This window comes from Peromyscus eremicus, chromosome 16_21 (genome assembly GCF_949786415.1).
Source record: "Peromyscus eremicus chromosome 16_21, PerEre_H2_v1, whole genome shotgun sequence".
Taxonomy (NCBI): Eukaryota; Metazoa; Chordata; class Mammalia; order Rodentia; family Cricetidae; genus Peromyscus; species Peromyscus eremicus.
In genome coordinates this window covers 2,263,031-2,288,763 of record NC_081432.1, presented here as the reverse complement: position 1 = coordinate 2,288,763, position 25,733 = coordinate 2,263,031, and the positions used below count along the sequence as shown (strand labels likewise).

At 47.1% G+C, this 25,733-nt stretch overlaps 1 protein-coding gene across 3 annotated transcripts; it reads right to left on the bottom strand.

Moving 5' to 3' along the window:
• Window positions 1-2,471: 2,471 nt before the first annotated feature.
• Window positions 2,472-25,035, bottom strand: Msh5 (mutS homolog 5). 3 transcript variants are annotated; one of them, XM_059281521.1, is made up of 24 exons: window positions 24,829-25,035; window positions 24,543-24,666; window positions 23,912-23,992; window positions 23,721-23,783; window positions 22,913-23,034; window positions 22,651-22,760; window positions 21,811-21,846; window positions 20,417-20,499; window positions 19,797-19,842; window positions 9,672-9,810; window positions 8,361-8,423; window positions 7,067-7,195; window positions 6,713-6,785; window positions 6,235-6,344; window positions 5,861-5,941; window positions 5,419-5,506; window positions 5,111-5,300; window positions 4,888-5,014; window positions 4,392-4,541; window positions 3,990-4,064; window positions 3,675-3,818; window positions 3,461-3,598; window positions 2,987-3,060; window positions 2,472-2,717 (listed from the first exon to the last, which is right to left on the bottom strand). In XM_059281521.1, the coding sequence occupies exons 1-24, from the start codon at window positions 24,979-24,981 to the stop codon at window positions 2,606-2,608; spliced, it is 2,511 nt and encodes an 836-aa protein (XP_059137504.1). In that variant the 5' UTR covers window positions 24,982-25,035; the 3' UTR covers window positions 2,472-2,605. The 3 variants fall into 3 exon arrangements, with proteins under 3 accessions (XP_059137504.1, XP_059137505.1, XP_059137506.1); XM_059281522.1 differs by having other exon boundaries at window positions 8,388-8,423; XM_059281523.1 differs by lacking the exon at window positions 4,392-4,541.
• Between the last annotated feature and the right edge of the window lie 698 nt (window positions 25,036-25,733).

Below are 25,733 nucleotides of genomic sequence, written 5' to 3'. Positions count from 1 at the left end.
GTATGCAGCAGAAAGATGGATCCTGTTTTCTTATCCATTCTGTTAGTCTGTGTCTTTTTATAGGTGAGTTGAGACCATTGATATTGATGGATATTAATGACCAGTGATTGTTAATTCCTGTTATTTTTTGTGGTCGTGTTGTATTGTCCTTCTTTGGTGTTTGTTGGTGTGGGATTATCTATTGCCTGAGTTTTCGTGGGTGTGTTTAGCTTCTTTGGGTTGGATTTTTCCTTCTAGTGCTTTCTGTAAGTCTGGATTTGTGGACAGGTATTGATTAAATCTGGTTTTATCATGGAATATTTTGTTTACTCTGCCTATGTTGATTGAGAGTTTTGCTGGGTATAATAGTCTGGGTTGGCATCCGTGGTCTCTTAGTGTCTGCATAACATTTGTCCAGGACCTTCTAGCTTTCATAGTCTCTATTGAGAAGTCTGGTGTTATTCTGATGGGTTTGCCTTTATATGTTACTTGGTCTTTTTCCTTTGCGGCTTTTAATATCTTTTCTTTGTTCTGTATGTTTAGTGTTTTAATTATTATGTAGCGAGGGGACTTTTTTTTTTTTTTTTTTTGATTCAGCCTGTTTGGTGTTCTGTAAGCTTCTTGTATCTTCATAGGTATTTCTTTCTTTAGGTTAGGAAAGTTTTCTTCTATGATTTTGTTCAATATATTTTCTGTGCCTTTGAGTTGGTATTCTTCTCCTTCTTCTATCCCTATTATTCTTAGGTTTGGTCTTCTCATGGTGTCCCAAATTTCTTGGATGTTTTGTGTTATGACTTTTTTGTCTTTAGTGTTTTCTTTGAGTGACGAATCTATTTTCTCTATTGTGTCTTCATTGTCAGAGATTCTCTGTTCCATCTCTTGCATTCTGTTGGTTATGCTTGTTTCTGTAGTTCCTGTTCATTTAGTCAGGATTTCTATTTCCAGCATTTCCTCAGCTTGTGTTTTCTTTATTGTCTCAATTTCATTTTTCAGATCTTGGAATGTTTCTTTCATCTGTTTAATTACTTTTTCTTGGCTTTCTTTGATTTCTTCCAATTTTTTGTTTGTTTTTTCTTCCATTTCTTTAAGGGAATTTTTCATTTCCTCTTTAAGGGAATTTTCTATTTCCTCTTTAATGGAGTTTTTCATTTCCTCTTTAAGGGAATTTTTTTGTTTCTTTTTTAAGGGCCTTTATCATCTTCTTAAAGTCATTTTTAGGATTTATTTTTTCTGTTTCTTCTGCCTTGGTATGTTCAGGTCTTGCAGGTGTAGAATCACTAGGTTCTGATGTTGTCATATAGGTCTTTATGTTGTTGCCTGTATTTTTGCACTGGCGTCTACTCATCTCTTCCTCTGCTCGGTGCAGGCAGTGTCTGTGTCTGGAGGTGTCTCTCTTGTTCTAATTTTTAGTCTTGGTTCACTAGGAGTTCTTGGTTAAATTGGTGCTGTTGGGTTCTCTTTCTTCGGGAGCAGCTTAGTCAAATCAGTGTTAGTGGGTTCTGTCTCTGGGAGCAGTTGTTCCCAGTTGGTGTAGGGTGTGCTTATGGTTTTTAGTGGTTGTTAGGTTTGTAGGGGTTAGTTTTTTTGTTTGTTTTTTGTTTTTTGGGTTTTTGGGTTTTTTTCGGGGTGGGAGCAGAGAGAGGTAGCTGTCTGGTCCCTGGGACTCCGATGGGTAGGGCCTAGAGGCTAGAGACCTGATCTGTTGGTCTGGAGATAGGAGCTTACCTGTTCTCAGTCAGTGAAGTGTATACTTATGATTCTGGTGATCTGGTTAGGTGGCTGGGCGGCACCTTCTGTGTTCTCAGGTCTTGCTCAATCATCAACTCCTCAGCTGATCTTGTTTTCTCAGACTGCAAACTGTAGGATTCTGAATTCTCTCCCGGATGGATTTCAGCTGAGCAAGGTAGTCTCACCAACACCTCCAAGTTGTTGGGTTTCGCAGGATCAGCAGCTGGGCCCTGGGTTGGCCTCAGACAGAGTGTTCAGATCCGTTCTGGTCTCGTCCCACGGAGATGGCTCCTTCCCCGGGTGTTGGGATTAAAGGTGTCCCTGTTCCAAGCTCTTAATCAAGAGCTTGTTTTCACTAACTCCTCGACGGGTAATAGCTCAGTTTCTGGTCTTTATTACAACTGCGTCTGGGCCACCTGCGCCTGCCTGCCTCTGTGGCCCCGCCGCTCCCGCTCCGCCTGCCTGCCTGCCTCCCTGAATTTATTTATAATTTATTAGTTTATGTGTATGCATGTGTCTCTATGAGTTTATGTGCATCACATGTGTCCCAGAGCCCATGGAGACCAGAAAGGTGTTGGATCCCTTGGGAGTAGAGTTACAGATGGATGTGAACCACCACGTGGTGCTTGAAACCAAACCCACTTCTGCAAGAGCAGCCAGTGCTCCTAACCACTGAGCATCCCCCAGTTCAGAGTCACTGTATTTCTGAAGGACTGCTCCCTGTCCAGTTCTCCCGTTGTCCTATGGGGTGACCTCTGGAAAGATTTTGATCCAAAATAAACTTTATTCCTAATACGAAACAAAATGTGCAGACTGAGAACTCTGCATTTCAAGAAGAAAAGGAAATGATGTGGTAGGTCTCTGGTCTCAGGTAGCTGAGAGCGTGGAGAAAGGCCTCTCAAAGGATGGTGGTGGCAGCTGGCAGTACTTCCTGACTCATGAAAATGCCCAGGTCCAGGGTGGGATCTTCCAAATCCAGTTTCAGAAACTTATCCACCAGTGCCTGGCAACTGCAGGGAGAAAGAACCATGTGATTTCCGGGTCTGCACAGGAAACCGCAGCCTGCAAGAGCTAAGGGTCTCAGAAAGCAGTGTGGATACTGTGTTGGTTCTGTCATTTTCTGACAAGATCTTGCCATATAGCCCAGGCTGGCCTTGAACACTGGGATTACAAGCATGTGCCACCACACCTGGCATGATGAGGGGAAGGGCACAGGGCTGCAGGAAGGCTGGCTGGGGCCCTGTGAAAGGGAGATGTTGCTGGAGGAGGCCACACTTACTTTTCCATTTGGTTCCTCCTTAAAAGCTCATTCACCGGTTTGATGGGTTTTCCACTGCGGATCAAGTCTGAGACCTAGCACAGGAAGGTGAGAGAGCTGGTGGTGCGCATTAGGGAGGAGGGGAAGTGAGGGTCAGGAATCATGTGGGCCTAGAAGTCCAGGTCTTCAAGAGGAGCAGGTATAAGGGTGCAGAGATGGCTCAGTGGTTAAGAACACTGGCTGCTTTCACAGAAGACCTAGATTCAATTCCCAGCAACCACGTGGCAGCTCACAACCATCTGTAACTCCAGTTTCCTGAGATCTGATGCCCTCCACAGGCACCAGGCACACACATGGTGCACAGACATAATTCAGGGAAAACACTCATATGACCAAAATACAGAAATCTTTACGAAACAACAAAACCACTTGAAGAGGAGCAGGTGTAGTAGAAAGGAGCTGAGGCGGAGGTGGCTGCACACAGGCCCTCATCACCTCTTTGCCACGAGCAATGAGCTGGTCAGGAAGCCCAGCCTGGGCAGCTGTGTAGGAGGCATGGCTGGCACTGGCAACACCTTGGCAAAGCTGATAGAAGAAGACAAGGTCGTCTCCATCCTCACAGGTCTCCATGGTCTGAAAGGAACAACCAGTGAGTGTGGAACTCACCTGGGACTGAGAAGGGGGAAGGGGGCTAGAGGGACTTCCTCACCAAATACTGCACCAGGGGTCCTTGTGGCAGCAGCTGCAGCTGAACAAGGCTCAGGAAGTTGGTGGCCACAAAGATGTGAGGGCAGCTGGGTCCCAGGGCTAGCCAGTGTCGAAGCACAGCAGCCAGAAGTGCCAGCCCATCCACCTGCCAGAGGGCAGAGGTGAGGGGACAGAGCCAGGGCATCTGTGCCCTTCTGTACCTGCCCTGCCCCCACCCGTCTCTGCCCACCCATCCTCACTCCCTCCCTGAGCTCAGTCTCCTGCTCCTGCCCTTCATTCCCCATCCATCCCCTCATCACATCACGTCCCTCCTCACCGTGTTGGTTCCCTTCCCAAACTCATCGATCAGGACCAGCGACTGCTCTGTGGCATTATTCACTGCTTTCGCCACCTGCCGGGCATGAGGTGAACAAGGGAGTTTCCTTAGCATTCGGGACTTCCGCTGTGTCACCCACCATGAGTAAACTCCCTACACATGTCTACCTCCTAAAGCTTTTTAATATCGACGCTCTTATTTCCTCAGCCTTCACCTGTCGGCAGGGAGGGAGTCACACAAAGGATTCTCAGGAAATGTTTATGGTGTTGCTTCCTCCATACTCTGACCTGGGTGCTCTCTGGCCCCAAGTACAGATACAGGCAGCCGAGGGAATGTGTTCCCAAGGGCAGGGGCACAGTTCTTGATTATTCCCCTCCCCCACCTTCTTTTGCTCCCTTTAACCTGGTTGAGGTCAATCATGAAGGTGGAGAGACCGAGGGAGATGGATTCGCAGCTATGAATTCGGGTGAAGATGGCATCGATGACCCCAATTTCAGCCTCCTCTGCTGGCACAAAGCTGCCTACCAGGGCCATGAAGGTGATCAAGCCTACCTGGGCATGGGAGGAGACAGGACACGGGCCTGTGCTATGGGCAAGGTAAAAATGGATCTCAACTAAACACACGAAAGACAGATTAAAGAGAGGACACGCTGTCTGATGTCCTGACTTCAGAATTAACTCTAGAAAGTCAGCGCTGTAGGTAAAGGCATGCTAGGGAATGGCATGACCTTTTCAGAGGTTGGTCAAGGGACTTGTGGCCATGAAAAGGTCTATCCTAAAGAACGGGCTCTCTAGTTCTCAGAGAACAAGGACATGTGCTGTAGGGAGCAGAGGATTTGGCCTGGCTGGCAGAAGAAATGGAGGTGATGCCAGAGACCTAGGTTGTATGGCTCCTCACCTGTTTGAGATATATGCTTTTCCCTGAGGAGTTGGGTCCAGTGATGACTTTGACCCTCCCTTGGTCCCCACCACAGTCTGTGGAGTTGGGCACGAAGGTTCGTGCACACAGTTCCATCAGAGGATGCCTGTGGTGGGTGAAGAGACACCTCATGGCCTATGGATCCAGGAGGATGAACCCCCACACCGCCTGTGTCTGTGTCTCTGCCCCACTCTGTCCTCACCTGCCATTCTTGATCCGTACTCCAGGCACTTGCGGAGAGTAATGGGGTCTTGAATAGCCATAGTCCCGGGCAGCACTGGCCAGAGCCAGCAGGACATCGAGGCGGGAGGCCAGGTCTAACACCCGAGTCAAGACCGACGCCCGTGCCAGCACTTGACACTGCAGCTGATACATCAGCAGGGTCTCCTGGTCTGGGGAGGGAGGAGAAAGAGGCTACAGATGCTGCCACTCAGAAGGGAAGAGTCGGGTGAGAGCACGGGCTGAGGAGACTGTTAGAGTGGCCTGCTCCCTCCCAAGTGGGCTCCTCACCCCGGATCTCGCAGTGCAGGTCCCCCAGCAGTGCATCCAGCTCCTTGGTTCGAGCACTACGATAGTGCAGCTTGTCCTCTGAGAGAAACTGGGTGCAAGGATTCCAAGCTCCGGACTTTTGTCTCTTGTTTTTGTTTTGTTTTGTTTTGGGACACAATTTCACTATGTACCCTAGCTGGCCTGGAACTCACAGAGATCCCCCTGCCTCTGCCTCCCAAGTACTGGGATTACAGTTGTGCACCCCCATGCCCAGTGGCTATTATCTCTGTTTCCCTCTCCTCCCCCAGCGCCCCACCCTAACCTCTCTGTCTCAGCTAAAGCTCTGATTAAGCTAGACAAGACCCCACATTTTGGTCAGTGCTGATGATGAGATCTTCCAGCTTCTTCTCACTTTCTTATTAGGCTCCCCCCACCCCCACCCCCAGGAGGTCAAGAGACTTACCATGAAGTCTAGTCCCTCTATCTCAAAGTCGCTGGCCTCCACCATAAAAGGCAAGCGGGGAATGGAAAGAAGGAAGCCGATCTGGGGAGAGAGGGAGACAGAATGGTAAGTAACCTGAGGCAGAATGGTAAGTAACCTGCTGGATACCCTCTCTTCCTGGAGGAAGCCCAGACACCACTAGGGTCCTCCATCCCTGTCAGAGCTAGAATCACCCAAGGTATTCATGTCCCTGGATTGCCGATCTGGCTGTCTGGCTGTCACTTCCTTGGTCATGACTCCACGTGAGACATGAATAGCTGTCCTCTCATCCAACCTCCAAAGGCATTATGTACTTCACCACAGCCCCCAGAGGGTCCGCCCTCTACCCTGCTCACCAGAGGGATGTAGATGACACTACATGAAGGGATACGAGCATCCAGATTCTCCAGCTCCTTCTGCGCAACTTCAGTAAGGAAACTCGGAAGGCCCATCAGCCTTCGTTTTTCTAGGTGTGCAGAAAATGACATGCATATAAAGATAAGGTCCAGGAGGGTAAGGGGTTCAAGGTCAACCTTGGCCACACGAAATGCTATTAAAAAAAAAAGTTCTGATTGGCTGGGCATGGTGATGCATGCCTGTAATCCAAGCACTCCCAGGATGGAAGCAGGAGGAGCAGGACTTTGAGGTTATCCTTAGCTACATATTGAGTTTGAGGCTAGCCTATGTTACAGGAGACTCTGTCTCAACAACAACAACAAAGAAAGCTCTTCACTCTGTTTGGAAAGCTGGTCCCAGTTACGGTGTCTGGTGTCAAGAATGGACGCACTGGCTGGCTGTCAGGCCCCCAGGGCCCACCCCCTGCCCAGCACTCACTCGCATCTATTTCAGGATCTATGTTGGGGAGGACCGTGAAGCGGTTTTCAGCAAGACTTTCCTCAAAGTCCACCTAAGGAGACAGATGGGAAGTCCAGTTTCTTAGCACCCTGCTCCCCTTCTCTATCCTGTCCTCAGCTCTCCGGGGCCTAGATTTCCCCACTCACCACTTCTTTAATCCTAATCTTCACACACACACACACACACACACACACACACACACACACACACACCGCTCTCCCCACCCTGTTCAGTTGATCCCAGTATCTCCCATGCTTCCCCACCTCCCACACCACATTCTCCAGAGCCTCCTACTCGGCTCATCTTCCTCCTCCCGCCGGTTCCTCCACTCACCACTTTCCCAATGAGGCTGGCAATGTGGTGCAGGTCATCGGAGAACTCTTGGGCAATGTCCTGAAAAAGCTGGATGGACTGGGGCAGGGAGCGGCAGGCATCCCTCAGGCCCAGGGCACTGTACACAGTCTGTAGGAGAGATGACAAGGAAGGGGACCCCACTCAGGGGAGCTGAGGGAAGGGCACAGACAGACTGAGGACAAAGACAATGGGGAAACTGAGAAGTTACTAAAGGCCGAAAGACACACATCGAGACACATATAAAAATATATGGAGAGAAGAATATTAGATTAAACTTCTGTAAGAAGAGGACAAGAGAGAAATAGGAATGAAAGTCAAGAAAAAGGACAGCCGGGCGGTGGTGGTGCAGGCCTTTAATCCCGGAAGCCACGCTTCCCATCGTGATGGCAGTAGACTGAACCTCTGAACTGTAAGCCAGCCCCAATTAAATGCTTCCTTTACAAGAGTTGCTGTGGTCATGGTGTCTCTTCACAGCAATAGAACATTAACACAATAAATAGATAGTATTTTTTACTTTGCTTTATATTATATAAAAATATTTGCAGTCATATCAACCCAGACAAAGTATAGGTCACTAATTCTAGCTTCTATCCTAGTTTCTTTACACTACTGACATCAAACCTCATAGATCCAGGAGAGATAGTTCAGCAGTTAGGAGCACTTGTTGCTCTTGTACAGGACCAAGATTTGGTTTCCAGCATCCACATGGTGGCTCACAACCATTCATTACTTCAGTTCTAGGAGATCTGATGCCCTCTGCTGGCCTTGCCAGGTTAGGCATGCACATGCTGCACAAACATTAACATGCAGGCAAACACTCTCACACATAAATAAAACTTAAAAATTAAAGAGAACAAGCAAGCAGGAAAGAAAAAAAAAGGTGAGTAAAATGATGCAGGAAGTGAGGACCTTGTGATTCTGATTGATATTAAACAGTAATATCAGTGCCAACTTTTTAATAATCACAGTAAAGTATTTATGGATGAAATAATATAATGGCTGGAGATGAAAGGAGATTGTTGTGAGTCCAAGTACTGACAATGAATGGTTGGGCACAGGGGAGTAATTATACTATTCTTTGTAAATATTTTTGATATTTTCTGCAACACAAAATTTTAAAAAAACATCAGTGGGTGAAGCATGGCAGGGTGTCAGAGCAGAGAAGGTCTACACACAGGATTGGAAGGTTAACCGGGACTTCTGGATCTAAGAAGCAGAGCCTGCATCCCAGAACTCAGGGGAAGGGGCAGGAGGATCACGAGAGAGGCCTTACCTTGTAGAGGACCTGCCAGTCACTGACCTTGGTGTGGGACAGCTTCATGCGTTTCAGAATCAGCTACAAGCAGACAGAGGGACAGCCATGGTTTGCCATTTGCCATCTGACACCCCTCAAGAGGCCCACAATCCAGGCTGGAGAGACACTTCCTGAGGACCCAGGTTTGGTCCCCAACACCCACATCAGGAGGTTCGCAAATACCCATAACTCTAGCTTTAGGGGCCCCACCATCCTATTCTGGACTCTGTAGTCACCCACACTCACATGCATATACTCCACACAGACACACCTCATTTTTGTTTGCGATAAGGTCTCATTACATAGATCTAACTGAACTGGACCTCACTATGTAGACTAGGCTGGCCTCAAACTCACAGACCTGGCTGTACATGCATATAATTAAAAATAATATAAATCTTAGGCTGGGCCATGGTGACCTACACCTTTAATCACAGCAGGCAGGCAGGTCTCTGAGTTCAAAGCCAGCCTGGGGGTTGGGGATTTAGCTCAGTGGTAGAGCGCTTGCCTAGCAAGCATAAGGCCCTGGGTTCGGTCCTCAGCTCCGGAAAATTAAAAAACAAACAAACAAAAAACAAAGCCAGCCTGGTCTACATACCAAGATCTAAGTCAGCCAGGGCTACATAGTGAGACTCTCTCTCAAAAATAAATAAATATCGTGATGGTGCACAACTGTAATTTCATCACCTGGGAGACAAAGGCAGGTGGGTCTCTGTGAGATCCAGGCCATACAGGGCTACATGGTGAGACACTATCTCAAAACAAAAAACAAAGAAATAAACTAAATTTTAATAAAATAGAAATAAGAAGCCTGGGCTGGAGAGATGTTTCAGTAGTTAAGAACACTGGCTGCTATTTCAGAGGACCCAGGTTCAATTCCCAGTGCCCACATGGCAGCTCACAACTGTCTGTTACTCCAGTTCCAGGAGATCTGACATCTGACACCTTCACACCAATGCACATAAAATAAAATTAAATAAATTACACACATACACATACACACACACACACACACACACACACACACACACACATATATGTACACCCAAAGTTTTCTATAAGCCACCAGGCTTATTCCCCCACCCTGGGCTCTCAGCCTTATTCCCCCACCCTGACCTCCACCCTGGACTCTCAGCCTTATTCCCCCACCCTGACCTCCACCCTGGACTCTCAGCCTTATTCCCCCACCCTGACCTCCACCCTGGACTCTCAGCCTTATTCCCCCGACCCTGACCTCCACCCTGGGCTCTCAGCCTTATTCCCTCACCCTGACCTCCACCCTGGGCTCACAGGAACGTTCTTGATGTGGCTTAAGAGACGATGCATCATCTGAGCCGTGTCCAGATTCTGAGGCATCAGGAAAAACTGAATGACATCCAACCGGGAATTAAGTTCCCTTAGCTCCTGAGTTGGACGTGTAAACCATAGCCTGGAGGGAAAGGGTTGGGATGGGAACATTAGAAGTCACATCTCTCATCACCTTGATTTTGCTTGGAAATCTTTGGGGAGTATGGTAATATATGCCTGCAGCATACTATAGGAAAGAACTGGCAAATGTATGGCCATGTCTATGTGTGCATGTTTGTATGTACGTACTGAAAATTGCTGGATGTCACTACGGCTGTCTGTATGTCGTGGTTTTGATGGATGAGACCATGTGTCACTCCATGTGGATATGTGATGGAATGTGTCAATATTTTACAGCAAGAACAGTGTGTTGTGGTATTTGTGTGCCAACACTATAGTTCTCTGCAGCTGAGTGGGAGAGGGTGAGTCAGTATGAGCTTGCTATCTGTATGTAGCTGTGACCGTATTGTAGGGAAACAGCATAGACAAAATTTCATCTCTTCATGCTCTTCCTGTGTAAATGCCTGTAACTAATTCTCATTCTCTCTCCTACTCTCTCCCATTCTTTCCTCTTCTGGTAATGTTTAGGGTTGAATCAAGGCTTACTCACTACCTAAGCACCAAACTACTAGGCCACACCCCCATCCTGAGGGTGTTTTTTAAATTTTTTTTTATTTTTTCATTTTTATTTATTTATTTTTCTATTATCAGCATGATACAGTACAAATCTTTATCCTAATAGTGAAATGTTTCACTGAGGCTTGTCCAGTAACTGAGTAAAACCAAAACTTATTATAAGCCAGTCATCCTAGGGTCCCCCCTGTATATAGCCTCCCTGGTTCTGTGGGTTGTAGTCTGATTGTTCTTTGCTTTATATCTCGTATCCTTTTATGAGTGAGTACATACCATGTTTGTCCTTCTGAGTCTGGGTTACCTCACTCAGGACGGTATTTTCTAGTTCCATCCATTTGCCTGCAAATTTCATGCTGTCATTGTTTTTCTCTGCTGAGTAGTACTCCATTGTGTATATGTACCATATTTTCTTAATCCATTCTTCAGTTGACGGGAATCTAGATTGTTTCCAGGTTCTGGCTATTAGGAATAGTGCTGCTATGAACATAGTTGAGCATGTATCTTTGTGGTATGATTGAGCATTCCTTGGGAATATGCCCAAGAGTGGTAAGGCTGGGTCTTGAGGTAGATCGATTCCCAATTTTCTGAGAAACCGCCATACTGATTTCCATAGTGGTTGTACACGTTTTCACACCCACCAACAGTGGAGGAGTGTTCCCTTTGCTCCTCATCCTCTCCAACATTGACTGTCATTTTTGATCATAGCCATTCTGACAGGTGTAAGGTGGTATCTCAGAGTCGTTTTGATTTGCATTTCTCTGATGACTAAGGATGTTGAGCATTTCTTTAAATGTCTTTCAGCCATTTGTGATTCTTCTTTTGAGAATTCTCTATTTAGCTCTTTAGCCCATTTTTTAATTGTTCAGTATTTTGATGTCTAGTTTCTTGAGTTCTTTTTATACTTTGGAGATCAGTCCTCTGTCAGAAGTGGGGTTGGTGAAGGTCTTTTCCCATTCTGTCAGCTGTCTTTTTGTCTTATTGACCATGTCTTTTGCCCTACAAAAGCTTCTCAGTTTCAAGAGGTCCCATTTATTAATTGTTGTTCTCAGTGTCTGTGCTGCTGGTGTTATATTTAGGAAGTGATCTCCTGTGCCAATGCATTCAAGAGTACTTCCTACTTTCTCTCTCTTTTTTTTTTTTAGACAGGTTTCACATAGTTCAGACTGGTCTCAAACTTGCTATATACTCAAGGCTGACCTGGAATTCCTGGTCCTCTTAGTTTCTACTTCCTAAGTGCTGGAATTATATTTGTGTGCCACCAGGCCCCTACCCAGTCGGTTATTCTTTGTGTATGCATGCATTTTGTGTGTGTATGTGTGTAAACACACATGTCATGGTGCCCAAGAGATCAGAGGATAACTCTGGAGCTGGTTCTGTCCCACCTCTCTGTGGGTTCAGGTTGCTAGACTTCTGCAGAAAGCACCTTTACCTGCAGAGCTCTCACCAGCCCCTAGCCTACAATTTCTTCTTTTTCTTTTCTTCCTTCCTTTTCTTTTTGTAAAGGTGTGTGTGTGTGTGTGTGTGTGTGTGTGTGTGTGTGTGTGTGTTTAAGGAACCCAAAAAGGGAAGACAGATCCTCCCTTGGAGCTGGAGTTACAGGTGTTTGTGAACTGGTCAATGTAAATGCTAGTCCTTGAATTTTCTTTTAAAAATTACATTTAGGGCTGGAGAGATGGCTCAGCGGTTAAGAGCACCGACTGCTCTTCCAGAGGTCCTGAGTTCAATTCCCAGCACCCACATGGTGGCTCACAACCATCTGTAATGAGATCTGGTGCCCTCTTCTGGCCTGCAGGGACACATGCAGGCAGAACACTGTATACATAATAAATAAATAAATCTTTAAAAAAAAATTACATTTAATTTGTGTGAGAGAGACAGCATGCATGTGCCATGGTGCACATGTAGAGAACCGAGGATAACTTGTGTGAACTGGTTTTCTTCTTCCATTATGTGATGTTGTGGGATATTTATACACTGTGTGAAGATATGTTGCTGTGATTCGTGTAATAAAATGCTGAAAAGCCAATAGCTAGGCAGGATTTGGGGGGAGAGAGAGAAAGAGGAGGAGATAGCTGAGGTGCAAAGAATATGCCAGAAGACACAGAAGAAGCAGGATGGGCAGTAAATGACAGAACATAGATTAATAGAAATGGGTTAATTTAAGTCACAAGAGCTAGTTAAAAACAAGCCTAAGCTAAGGCCAAGCTTTCATAATTAATAAAGGGTCTCCATGTCATTATTTGGGAGCTAGCTGGCAGGACAGAGAAAGACTTGTTACAATGTGAGTTCTGGGAACTGAACTCTGGTCTCGTCAGGCTTTTTTACAAGTGCCTCTATCCTCTGAGCTATCTCAGTAACACCACAGTTCCTCTTTCTTTTGAGACAAGGTTTCACTATGTAGCCTTGGCTGGCCTGGAAGTCAATATGTAGACCAGGCTGGCCTGGAACTCAGATCTGCCTGCCTCTGCCTCTGGTGGGATTAAACACAGGGGCCACCATGCCTAACTCATCTTACAATTTTTAATAATGGTCATCTCTTAGTAGAGAAAGGACTTGGAGAGACATTGAAGGTGTTCAACAACTAGGTCTGATTCACAAATGACTAGTGTGTACAAACATTATTACATCTTTTGTTGCCAGAAGTATTACCTATTAAGTTAAAATAAATTACTATACAGTAATAATGCCTCATCTGTATTTGCTTAATTCTGGGTGTGGGATTCCGTAAGAACGTTAGCCTGGGGGTTCTTTTCTCATAGCAATCCATTACTCATGTTATCTAAAAGCTAGCAAGTGGAGACATGGGCCTGAGGATGCATACCTCCCATTTAACCCATAGACAGTTATGTTCAATCAGAACACCCCAAATTAGAATAAAACCAAATGTCAGTTTCAACTCAAGGGTGGGTTTTAGCCATTCCAGTTCTTTTCCACAAAGAAGGCTTCAGCCACAGCAGTGTAGGCCAGGCTGGGAAGCTCTGTCCTCACTCTGCAGAGTCTCACCTAGAAGACTTTCGTATAAGACATGTGGATTTACCAGACTCATGTTCTGGTAATGACCCCAATTTTACAGCTGAGGAAGTGAGGACTGTAGTCAGTAACTTGTCCAAAACCACACTGCTAATGAGAAGCATATCTGGGTGTCAAACTCAGCTTTCCAGACTGCTGGGACCCTGTCAGCTGTGAGTTCCCAGGGCCTGGACTTCATCATTCAGGCTGATTCCTTGCCTTGTGGATCCCATATGGAAATCTGCATTCTCCCAGCTCTCATCTGTTTCATATTTGTTTTGTTTTCTTTCACGAACAGTTTCCTTGAACTTTTGATCTTTTTCCTTCCGCCTTCTGCTTTATGTGGTGCTGGGGAAGGAACTCAGAGCCTCATGGACTCCAGGGAAGCACACTATCAACTGAGCTACATCCCTGTTGTGGAGTATTGTTTTAACTGGGCAAAGATGTGTTACATTTTTTTATGCTGCAGAATATTACTTTAACTGTGTAAAGGTGTATTACTTTTTTGTTTTCTTTTTTAAAGATTTATTTATTATATATACAGTGTTGTTTGCATGTATATATAATATCCCTGCAGGCCAGAAGAGGGAGCCAGATGTCATTACAGATGGTTGTGAGCCACCATGTGGGTGCTGGGAATTGAACTCAGGACCTCTGGAAGAACAGCCAGTGCTCTTAACCTGTGAGCCATCTCTCCAGCCCGTGTATTACTTTTGATTATGCTGCATTTGTTTAATGATGTGAGGATGTGTTTAATTATGTAAAATGTTACATCTGTTTCACCTTGCCTGCCTAAGGCACCTGATTGGTCTAATAAAAAGTTGAACAGCCAACAGCTAGGCAGGAGAGGGACAGGTGGGGCTGCCAGGCAGAGAAGAAAAGAAAGGCTCAGAACGAAAGAAAGGAAAGAGGAGAAGGAGAGAACAAGGGACGTGCCTGGGCAAGAAGCCAGGCAGATGCCAATCAGCCAGACATAGAGCAGCAGTGAAAGTAAGACATACAGAAGAAAGCTAATATAAGCCCCGAGGCAAAAGGTGAAGAGAAACAGGTTAGTTTAAGTTGAAAGAGCTAGCCACAGCCGTGCAGTGATGGCGCACACCTTTAATCCTAGCACTTGGGAGGCAAAGGCAGGCAGATCTCAGTGAGTTCAAAGACAGCCTGGTCTACAAAGCAAGTTCCAGGATAGCCAGGGCTACATTGAGAAACCCTGTCTCAAAAAAAAAAAAAAAAAAAAAAAAAAAAAAGAGCTAGCCAGAAATGTGCCTAGGCTAGGCTGAGCATTCAAAATTAGCAAGTCTCTCATGATCATGATCTAGGAGCTGGTTAGTAGCCCAAAAGAAAAAGCCTGATACACATTCTCAGTCCTTACTGTATCCCTACTGTATCCCTCCCCTTAAAAAAAAAACTACATGTATTAGCTGGGTGGTGGTGGCATATGTCTTTAATCCCAACAGAAGCAGAGGCTGGCAGATTTCTGAGTTTGAGGCCAGCTTGCTCTACAGAGTGAGTTCCAGGACAGCCAGGGCTACATACATAGAGAAACCCTGTCTTAAAAAAAAAATAAATAAATAAAACAAGGAGCTGGAGAGATGGCTCAGAGGTTCTGAGCTCAATTCCCAGCAATCACAGGGTAGCTCACAACCATATCTAGTGGGATCTGATGCCCTCTTCTGGTATAAAGTTGTACATGCAGATAGACCACTCATACAAAAATAAATAAATCTTTATTTAAAAAAAAAAACCCAGCGCCGGGCGGTGGTGGCGCATGCCTTTAATCCCTGCACTCGGGAGGCAGAGCCAGGCGGATCTCTGTGAGTTCAAGGCCAGCCTGGACTACCAAGTGAGTCCCAGGAAAGGCGCAAAGCTACACAGAGAAACCCTGTCTCGAAAAACCAAAATTTAAAAAAAAAAAAAAAAAACCCAAATTTGTGTGTATGTGTTTGAGAATATGCAATGGGTATGCAAGTACGTGCCTTTGAAGGCCAGAGGATCTCATATTCCCTTGGAACTGGAGTTCCATGGAGTTGTGAGCAGCCTGGCATGGGTGCTGGAAACTGAACAAGGATCCTTTGGAAGATCAGCAAGTGATCACACACACACACACACACACACACACACACACACACACTGATCTTGCCATGTAGACAAGGCCTCAAACTTGTATCATCTAGCCCCACCCGTTCCAAGTGCTTCGATTACAGGTATGTACCACCATGCCTGGTTCTCTCCATCTTTAACATCATTCTCTTCTCCATGGGAAATCCTCTTCTTCCATGCTAGGCATGCTGGTCCATTCCTGTAATCCCAGCACCCAGGAGTCAGACAGAAGGATCATTACAAGTTCAAGGCCAACCTGGGCCTTTATAGCAAGTTTCAGGTTGCATAGTGAGGGTACATAGTGAGACCATGTTTCAAACCCCATAAGCCCCCCACTTTTCCCTCCCATCCCTGCTTGAAATTCAAGATTTACATCTAAAGCATTGAGGAATGTGTGGGTAATTAAGTTACGCAGAGACCATCCTAGAACAATCCCCAGAAGGTATGTGTATGGGGTGGGTGGGGAAAGGGCTGTCAGCCTGTATGCTAGCAAAGGTTTGTATGTACGCTAAGGTTCTGGAGTTTACATACTGTGTTCACTCACTGAGTATTTTACCTAAAAAGGTAACAGGAATGAACAAGTATAAGGCAATTGGTTCACTAACAATTCTAACCTGATGTGAAAGAGGATTTGACTACATGAACACAAGGAGGGTGCACCACCTCTTAGGTGTACCTGTGGAAGCTTCACCAAAAAGGTTAGAGTTGGTTTGACCTCAAACATGAGTTTAAATGCTGACAGGGTAGAGCTAGTAGAAAAGGATTTACAAGGAATTTGGGAATGTGAACCTGAAAATTAAAACCAAGACGAATGGGTGTGCCATGATAGGTTTTGTTAACTTGACACAGTCTAGAGTTGCTTCTGAGAATGTCTATGAGGGATTATCTTAATTACATCCATTGATGTGGAGACTCCACCCACTGTGAGCAGCACTGTTCCCTGGGCTTGAAACTGTAGACTGAATAAGGAGAAAGCTAGTAAGCACTGGCATGCACTCATGAATTCTTTGCTCTTTGCTTTTAATTGCAGATATAATGTGACTAAGTTCCTATTGCTTTGACTTCCCACAATGATGTGACCTGGAACTGTGAGCCAAATAAACTCTTTCTCCCTTGAGTTATTTCTGTTCAAATATTTTGCCACAGCAACAGAAAAGAAACTAAGACAGGAAGGGACCCTAAAAATCACACAAGATCACACCACTACATCTGCTAAGCTCTCCCCTGTAATAGGGAAGCAGCCTTAGTTTCTACTTAAGACTTTTTTTTTAAGAAATGGAGTCACATGCTCAGATCTCTGTGTCAGGATGGCATGTGGTTTAGAATGAAAGGCTAATTTGGAGAGAGTAGAAGTAGAGACCATTTTGGAGGTAAATGCAATGCTTCTGATTAAAATCCTGATAGCCAGAATTAGACTGGTGCAAAGAGGGAGGAAGGGATGGCTAAGAGATTTCAGGATAGAGACAAGAGGCATTAGTGAATAATTGAATGTGGAAGATGCTACACTGCCTGTAACGACATTAACTGGAAAAATGTGGCAGGAAGATGTCTGGATGTTCTGAGCTTGCAGTGTCTATGGAAACTACAGGTAGTAACAATATGCAATTGCCAGGCAACGTATGTAATTCTAGACACAGACATTTGGGAGTTATGTGAATAATTTTTTGTTTTTATTTTTTGAGACAGGGTCCCACCATGTAGCTCCAGCTGTAGGGAACTCACAACGTAGACCAGGCTGGCCTCAAACTCAGAGATACTTCTGTCTCTGCCTTCTAGGGCTAAGATTAAAGATGTATACCACCATGCCTGGCTAATTTCCGTTTTGTTTGCTGTTGAATAGGGTCTCATGTAATGAACCATTGGCTGGCCTCCAACCAACTTTTTTTTGGTTGTGAGCCTAGCCTTTAACGGCTGAGCCATCTCTCCAGCCCCCCAACCAACTTTTTTTTTTTTTTTTAAAGATTTATTTATTATGTATACAGAAGAGGGTGCCAGATCTCATTACAGATGGTTGTGAGCCACCATGTGGGTGCTGGGAATTGAACTCAGGACCTCTGGAAGAGCAGTCAGTGCTCTTAACCGCTGAGCCATCTCTCCAGCCCTCCAACCAACTTTTTTTTTTTTTTTTTTTTTTTAAGATTTATTTATTTATTAATGTATACAGTGTAATGTCTGTCTGTAAGTCTGCAGGCCAGAAGAGGGCACCAGATCTCATTACAGATGGTTGTGAGCCACTATGTGGTTGCTGGGAATTGAACTCAGGACCTCTGGAAGAGCAGCCAGTACTCTTAACCTCTGAGCCATCTCTCCAGCCCTCCAACCAACTTTTTAAAGAACGTTTTATTTAACATTTTTAATGTGTATAGGTTTTTTTTTTTTTTTTTTTTTGAGACAGCGTTTCTCTGTGTAGCTTTGTGCCTTTCCTGGAACTCACTCTGTAGTCCAGGCTGGCCTCGAACTCATAGAGATCCGCCTGCCTCTGCCTCCCGAGTGCTGGGATTAAAGGTGTGCGCCACCACCGCCGGCTATGTATGGGTGTTTTTGTCTGCATGTAAATCTGTGTACCTCTTGTGTGCCTGCTCCCCCTGAGGTCAGAAGAGGGCTTCAGATCGCCTGGAACTGGAGTTATAAAAAGTTGTGAACCTCCATGTGGGGGCTGGGAATCAAACCTAGGTCTTCTGCAAGAGCAGCCAGTGTTCTTAACTACTGACTCATCTCTCCAGCCCTGGCCTCCAATTCTTGATTTTACTACCTTAGCTCCACAAAAGCTGGAATTATAGAGGGGCATGTACCACCATGCCCTGATTAATTAGCTCAATTCATGTGTATTTGTATGTTTCTGTGTATGCCAGTGCATGTGTGTGCTAGCGTGTATGCACATGTATAACTGCATGTGAAAGTTGGAGGTTGGTTGGCATTGGGTATCTCCCTCAATTGGTCTTCACCTTATTCTTCAGAACATTTATTACATGTATTTATTTTGTGTATTATGTGTGTGTATGTGGTTCCATGCCTACCATAATCAAGCGAGCAAAGGTGAGAGCACATCTATCATGTGGGTCTGGGAGGTCTAACTCAGGTCTTTAGGGTCTATGTCAAATGCCTTTACTTGCTGAGCTGTCTTGCTAGCCGCCCACCTTGTTTGAGCAGGTTTTCTCACTGAAGCTGTGCTCACCAGCTTCACTAGACTTTTGTTTTTGGCTCCCCACCTCTGGGACTAGAGTCCGGCTTTTATGTGTATTTGGGGAATCCAAACTCAGACTTTCATGTTTGTATCACAAGCACTTTTACTATCAATAGCTTAGTTTAGAGAAGTCATTTTGAGATGCAGCATGTCTAGTTTTGTTTTTTGAGACAGGATTTCTTTGTGTAGTGTTGGTGCCTATCCTGGATCTTGCTCTCTAACCCAGGTTGGCCTTGAACTCACAGAGATCAGCCTGGCTCTGCCTCCCAAGTGCTGGGTAGTTTTGTTTAACTTTTTTTTTCTAGACTGGGGATGGCGCCTTACACTGAGTATCCTATCACTAAGCCATGGCCCTAGCTTTTTTTTTTTTTTTTTTTTTTTTTTTTAAGATTTATTTATTATGTACACAAAGAGGGCGCCAGATCTCATTACAGATGGTTGTGAGCCACCATGTGGATGCTGGGAATTGAACTCAGGACCTCTGGAAGAGCAGTCAATGCTCTTAACCTCTGAGCCATCTCTCTAGGCCCGGCCATAGCTTTTTTTTTTGTTTTTTCGAGACAGGGTTTCTCTGTGTAGTTTTTGCGCCTTTCCTGGAACTCGCTTTGGAGACCAGGCTGGCCTCAAACTCACAGAGATCCACCTGCCTCTGCCTCCCAAGTGCTGGGACTAAAGGCATGCGCCACCACCGCCCGGCCCAGCCCTAGCTTTTGATGTGGTGTGAAATTATCTTGTAACGCATCCGTAGTTTGTGGTTAATTGTCTAATGCATGTATGTGTGCATATATGTATATTATTCATAAGTATGTGTGCATCTGTGCTGACAACATAAAATGAGGCTAATACTTGCTAATACCCTGAGCAGTTGTTTTTTTTTTTTTTTTTTTTTTTTGAGACAGGGTTTCTCTGTGTAGCTTTGCGCCTTTCCTGGAACTCACTTGGTAGCCCAGGCTGGCCTTGAACTCATAGAGATCCGCCTGGCTCTGCCTCCCGAGTGCTGGGATTAAAGGCGTGCGCCACCACCGCCCGGCCAGTTGTTATTTCTAGTACTACTAAATAGTGTTTGTCATGGCCTGTAGGCTGCTGTCAATAAGCCTCAGTAATCCGTGTGTATTTGTTTATAAACATGTCTGAGACCCACTCACCTGAGCAGCTTCTGTCCCCACTTAGAGCGGCATCTGTTGAGGATTCCTGTGGGGTATGCACAGGAGTGAACATGTTACATGGAGGCCTAGATACAGGACACAAAGACAGCCAAAGTTGGGGCCTGGATTATCATGTGAGGCTGGGAAAAGGGATGGACATTCAGCCAGGAAAATACGTAAATGGACATAGTCACAACTCACACAAAGCCCAACACAATATGTAAAATTTAAGTATAACCCAGTGAGACACTGGACATTTGGAGCCGTGTCCCTAATATACCCTAAATCCAGAGGAACAGATAAAAACAATACAAATCAGTTCTATAACTCTCCTTTGTGAACAGACAGGTACTAGGTGCTCAATTAGTGGGCACACTCACGCAGAGCCAGAGACTGAACATAGTACTGATAAAGTCACAGTTAGCACACAATTACACTAAATGGCTAGATATAAAGAAGCTCAGGCTGAGAGTGAACACAAAGACTGGGAACCTGGATTGGTGTGGAAAAGGCATCTGGCAATGGCAATATAGCAAGAAGAGAGTCTGCACACACCTATAGAGTCAAGTGCTTTTCTGGCAGACTTTCACAGTGTGGGGTGAACTACAGGACACACCTACCAAAGAGGCTGAGCCCCTCCTTCAGTCCGCTGGCTACTTTGTACACTGAGGGATGAGACTCACTCTTGAAAATCTGTAGAACACTGTCACAGAGAAATGAAGTTTGGATGATCTTCTGTACATCCTACACATAGTATATGCATGTGTGTACATATTTATTTTTGTTTTGGAGACAAGGTCTCTCTATGTAGCCCTGGCTATCCTAGAACTCACTATGTAGACTAGGCTGGCCTCAAACTTATAGAAACCCCCCTGCCTCTGCCTTTCAGTGCTGGGATTAAAGGTGAGCCATCACACCTGCCTGTGTACACACATTTGTGGCAGGTGCACATGCTCCCATGCATATGTGCAGAAGCCAGAAGACATGGATGTGGCTGTCCTCTACCTCTCTGTCTTGTTCTCCTTCTTGAACCCAAAGTTCTCCATTTTCTTTGGCTAAGATAGCAGCCAGCAAGCCCCAGCGACCCTGTCTGTCCACTCCAGCACTGGGATTACAGGCCCACAAACCACTTACATAACACTCACATCCAAACTCAGATCCTCAAACCTGAGTAGCAGGAGCTTTTGTTCACTAAGTCATGTTCCCATTGACACTGTAACAATTTTTTCTTAATAATAAAAGGAGTTGAGAACTGAGAAAGAAACTAGTATTTAAGTTAATAATAATCTTTTTTGTTTGTCTGTTGAGACAGGGTTTCTCTGTGTACTTTGTGTAGCCCTGGTTGTTCTGAAACTCACTCTGTAGACCAGGCTGGCCTCGAACTCACAGAGATCCATCTGCCTCTGTCTCCCAAGTCCTGGGATTAAAGGTGTGCGCCATCACGCTGACAATATTGATCTTACTGTGAGGTTTATGACTCACTTTTGTGTTTGCCTCAGCTTCTCCTCTTAGTAAAAGGAAATGAAAGCCAGGCAGTGGTGGCTCACACCTTTAATCCTAGCACTTGGGAGGCAGAGGCAGGTGGATCTCTGTGAGTCTGAGGCCAGCCTGGGCTACAGAGTGAGTTCCAGAACAATTGGAGCTATGTAGAGAAACCCTGTCTCCAAAAAAAAAAAAAAAAAAAAAAAAAGAAAGAAAGAAAGAAGGGAGAGAGGGGAAAAAAAAGAAAGGGAGGAAGAAAGGAGTTGTCACTTCAGAGGGGCAGAATGCTTGCCTAGCAGGCACAGCCCCTGAGGTCCATCACCAACACTGAGAAAAGGAAGGGGGAGGAGGTGATGCCTTTGTGCTTTGTTCCCTTCCTTCCTCCTTCCTCCCCCTAGTCACCCTTTCCTCTCCTTCAAGGAGAGAGATCTTAACAGTTCCAGGATTAGAGAACCTAGAGCCTCATTAGGATTATTAGAGCATTAAGCTCAATCCTTTTGTTTCTGGAGGCTGCAGTCTGTCTCCACCTCACCTGTAAGTGTCTTGATCTATGCTCACCAGATGGGTCCTGAGAACAGACAGAAGCCAGAGGAAAGGTGGCTGAGGCATGGCAGTTCGTACAATACAGTCCAATCTTCTCCCCAGAGCAATACAATCCCTGGTACTCCTGTGTCCACATCCCTCTCCTGTGTCCCTATCCCTCTCCTGTGTCCCCATCCCTCTCCTGTGTCCCCATCCCTCTCCTGTGTGTCCCCATCCCTCTCCTGTGTCCCCATCCCTCTCCTGTGTCCCCATCCCTCTCCTGTGTCCCTATCCCTCTCCTGTGTCCCTATCCCTCTCCTGTGTCCCCATCCCTCTCCTGTGTCCCCATCCCTCTCCTGTGTCCCTATCCCTCTCCTGTGTCCCCATCCCTCTCCTGTGTCCCCATCCCTCTCCTGTGTCCCCATCCCTCTCCTGTGTGTCCCCATCCCTCTCCTGTGTCCCCATCCCTCTCCTGTGTCCCCATCCCTCTCCTGTGTCCCCATCCCTCTCCTGTGTGTCCCCATCCCTCTCCTGTGTGTCCCCATCCCTCTCCTGTGTGTCCCCATCCCTCTCCTGTGTCCCTATCCCTCTCCTGTGTCCCCATCCCTCTCCTGTGTCCCTATCCCTCTCCTGTGTGTCCCTATCCCTCTCCTGTGTGTCCCTATCCCTCTCCTGTGTCCCCATCAATCTCCTGTGTCCCAGCACACTTCTCCAGTGTCCCAGCACACTTCTCCAGTGTCCCCATCCCTTTCCTGTGTCCCAGCACACTTCTCCCCATCCCTGGCACCTGGCTTACTTCTTAGACCTCCTAGTCCCTCTACTTTGGTTGAGGTTAGGGTGAATCACCTACAATACAAATTTCTTAAATCCCAGGATAGGGACGCCGACATTCTGATCTTCCAGTTCGACCCCAACTCTTCTTCGACTCAGGAACTTGAGCAGTCCTCCAAGTGCCCGGACCTGGGAAGGGGTCAGCAGTGGAGTTGGAATAAACCATAATGTTCACCAACACCAAGAAAAACTGTCAATTTTCATGGCTGGAGCAGTCTAATCTAGAACTCTGCCTGGGACAGGGATCTCACGCCTTTCCCCAGCTGCATCCCAGCCCTCACCGTGAGGACACAGTCAAAGGGAACAATGGAGGAGAGGAAAAGGATTTTCTCAGTGGCAGTCATGGACTCTGGGATGAATGAGTAGTTTCCAGAAAGGAGACGCTGCTTGCTTATCTCTGGACCTATTTGGGGGGATAAGAAATGAAAAGTCTTATAACTCCATTTTCTCACCCCAATTTAACAAGAACAAAAGCAACCATACAGCTTGCCCAAGTCCACAGAGGTGGCTAAGGAACGCTAAAGCAAGAACCAAGGACTGCAGACTTAGTCTGACTCTTTTCCTTCTGTATGTAGTACAGATGTCTGGTTATAGACCTGAGAAAGACAGTGATGTCTGGGACTGCAGATTTTCTAGGTCAAAAAGATCGTATGGTAAAGGCAAGAAGAGTACTAATGTCCTGATATCGAATTAGGACAGCACATTCCCTGTCCTTTTTGTGAACCTGGGAGTTTGCAAAGTAAGAAGTGTCTTATGGATCATCAGGATCTCAGAAACAGTTCCTTTTCCTTTCTATGCAATAAATGACTTTGGCTTAAAGGGGGAACTCCAGCACTCAAAACTGTTTGAAACTGTCGTCACTCCATTTTCTCAGGGGGGCTCCATTTCTAACACACCAACCCGATGGCTTCTCAATAACTTAGATTATTAATGATAAGGCGCAGGAGAGATCTGGCAGACACGCCGATGGGGCATGGGAAGCAGTGTTTAGATAAGAGACAGGAGTGGTCTCTGATAATGGGGTGGGCCATTAAGAGAAGAGGCAGGGCCACTGGGATGGGGTCTGGCAACGTAAAAGGAAGGAGCTACCAAAATCCACGCTTGGCAAAAGTATGATTTCCGGTCTCTTTGGCTCTCTGTGCTCCTGGGAGGCTGTGGAGGCAAAGGGTTCTGTACATATCAGTCCTGTTATTGTCCCATTCCCCTCCCAGCCAATTCTAGCCTCCCGGTACCCCACATTTGAGTATTCCTTTTCCATCTTCCCTTTGCACAATCCTTACCAAGCTTCCCTAGAAATCGAGTCATGGTCTCATCCTGTTTGGCACTTGTAATGACAGACTGGGGGTTGACTTCATCCAGAACTTGAAAAGAGAAGGGTCCGACTGAGTCAATGGACCACTGCGCACTGACGGAGAGGAAAGGGGCAGCTCTCTTCTTGCCACTGTTTGTTTCCCTCAAGCATTTATTTTCTCAGCCAGGCATGGTGGCGCACGCCTTTGATCCTACCACTCGGGAGACAGGACAATCTCTGGGTTCTAGGTCGGCCTGGTCTACATAGTGGTTTCCGGGACAGCCAGAGCTACATAGTAAGACTCATCTCAAAAAACCAAAATCAAAATCCAAGGACTTATTTTCTTGTTAGGGAGTGCCCTGCACACTGGGAGCACAGTCTGGAATGAGATTTAGTAAAGTAGTAATACTCCAGGGGTGGAAGCAGGGAAAGGGGGTGTCCTGGAAACTACCACTAGATTACAGTCCCGGATGGTTTGCCAGGGACTAAATCTGTAGTATTTAACATACAGCAAGCACCTAATAAAGTTGTGTTGAATAATTAATTCCCCCAAACCGGTGACGATATGAGTGAACAGGCTTCCAACCCCAGAGTGGAGGAATCTAGGGTTCTGTCCCCACCTCTCTGGAGGAGCTTCAGGCTCTCGTGGTCTGGGGCGTCCGGCATGAAGTGGATAGTGGAGTCACTGGTGTCATAGTAGGCAATGCCCAGGTACCCCGAGCTCCACAGCACGCACAGGTGGACCTGCCCCTCGAGGAGAGAAAGGCCATCAGCATCCGAAGCCCCGGGGAGGGCGTGGTTTGGTCGTCCCTTGTCATAACCACCTAACCAAACCCTGGGGCACTTAGTCAAGGTGCAGAGGGTCGGCCCCGCCCTCTCCGTCCTCCCCGCCCGCTCCTCCCACACCTCGGCCGGCTCCTCCTCCTCGTCCTCTTCCTCCACACCTCCAGGCCCCGACCTTGGGGCCTGCGGGCTGGGGAAGCTGGCTGAGGGGATCCCGGGTCCGGGTCCGGGTCCGGGTCCGGGCGGCGACGGGCCTGGGGTCGCTCTGAAAGCCATGGGCGCGGGACTCTGAGGACAGGGGACGAGGAGGAGGCTCAGGGGGGCGGGGCGGGGTGGTGCGCGGGCCTGCGTGGGAGGCCGCGCGGGGGCGGCGGGACACGGGCGGCTCCTGTCCCACCCCCCTTCCCGTCGCCCGCGGTCACGTCGAATCTCGGCGGCGGCCCCCACGCCCCTCAACCCCAGCCACGCCCCCTCGGCCTCCCCCCGACCCGTGCCGCCAGCGCGCGGCGTTTTCCCGCCTTTTTCGTCACCTCAGCCGCGACGTCGCGGTCCGCCTCACCGGCCAACGGCCGCCAGCCAGCTTGAGGCTGGGCGAGGCGGCCTGTGGGCGGGGCCGGGTGTGGGCGGGGCCGCGCTCGCCCCGCCCTCCTAGTCGCTATTGGCTGGAGGGGCCTGCCTAGCGAGCCAACGGGAAGAGAGGGAGTACGCGCAAAGCGGGGGAGGGGTCTGAGCGCTGATTGGCCTGTTTACAGTGGGGGCGGGGCCAGCGTGTTCAAATTTCCCGCCCTCTGCCGTTGCTAAGCAGCGGCGCCTCCCGGGAGCCGGAGCTCTGATTGATGCGGGGCGGAGCCCGCCGGAGGCCGCGGGCCGCGCTGGCGTCCCAGCCGGGAGAAGGGGTCTGGGCGGTGGGGAGGGCGATGGCCAGAAGGCCGACCTTAAAGGGCCAGAGCCTCATCCCTCCTCCCCCGAAGGAGGAGCGACATTAGTTCTCCCCGTGCCAAGAGCAACAACTCTGTTAATATTTGTAC

Excerpts from the sequence above, each read along its gene's own strand:
- Msh5 (XM_059281521.1), bottom strand. The coding sequence starts at position 24,981 with ATGGCTTTCAGAGCGACCCCAGGCCCGTCGCCGCCCGGACCCGGACCC. Across the intron at positions 5,507-5,860 it reads TAGAGGGACTAGACTTCATG|TTTCTCTCAGAGGACAAGCT; the intron begins GTAAGTCTCTTG and ends CCTTGCACCCAG. Across the intron at positions 5,301-5,418 it reads CCTGCACTGCGAGATCCGGG|ACCAGGAGACCCTGCTGATG; the intron begins GTGAGGAGCCCA and ends CTCCCTCCCCAG.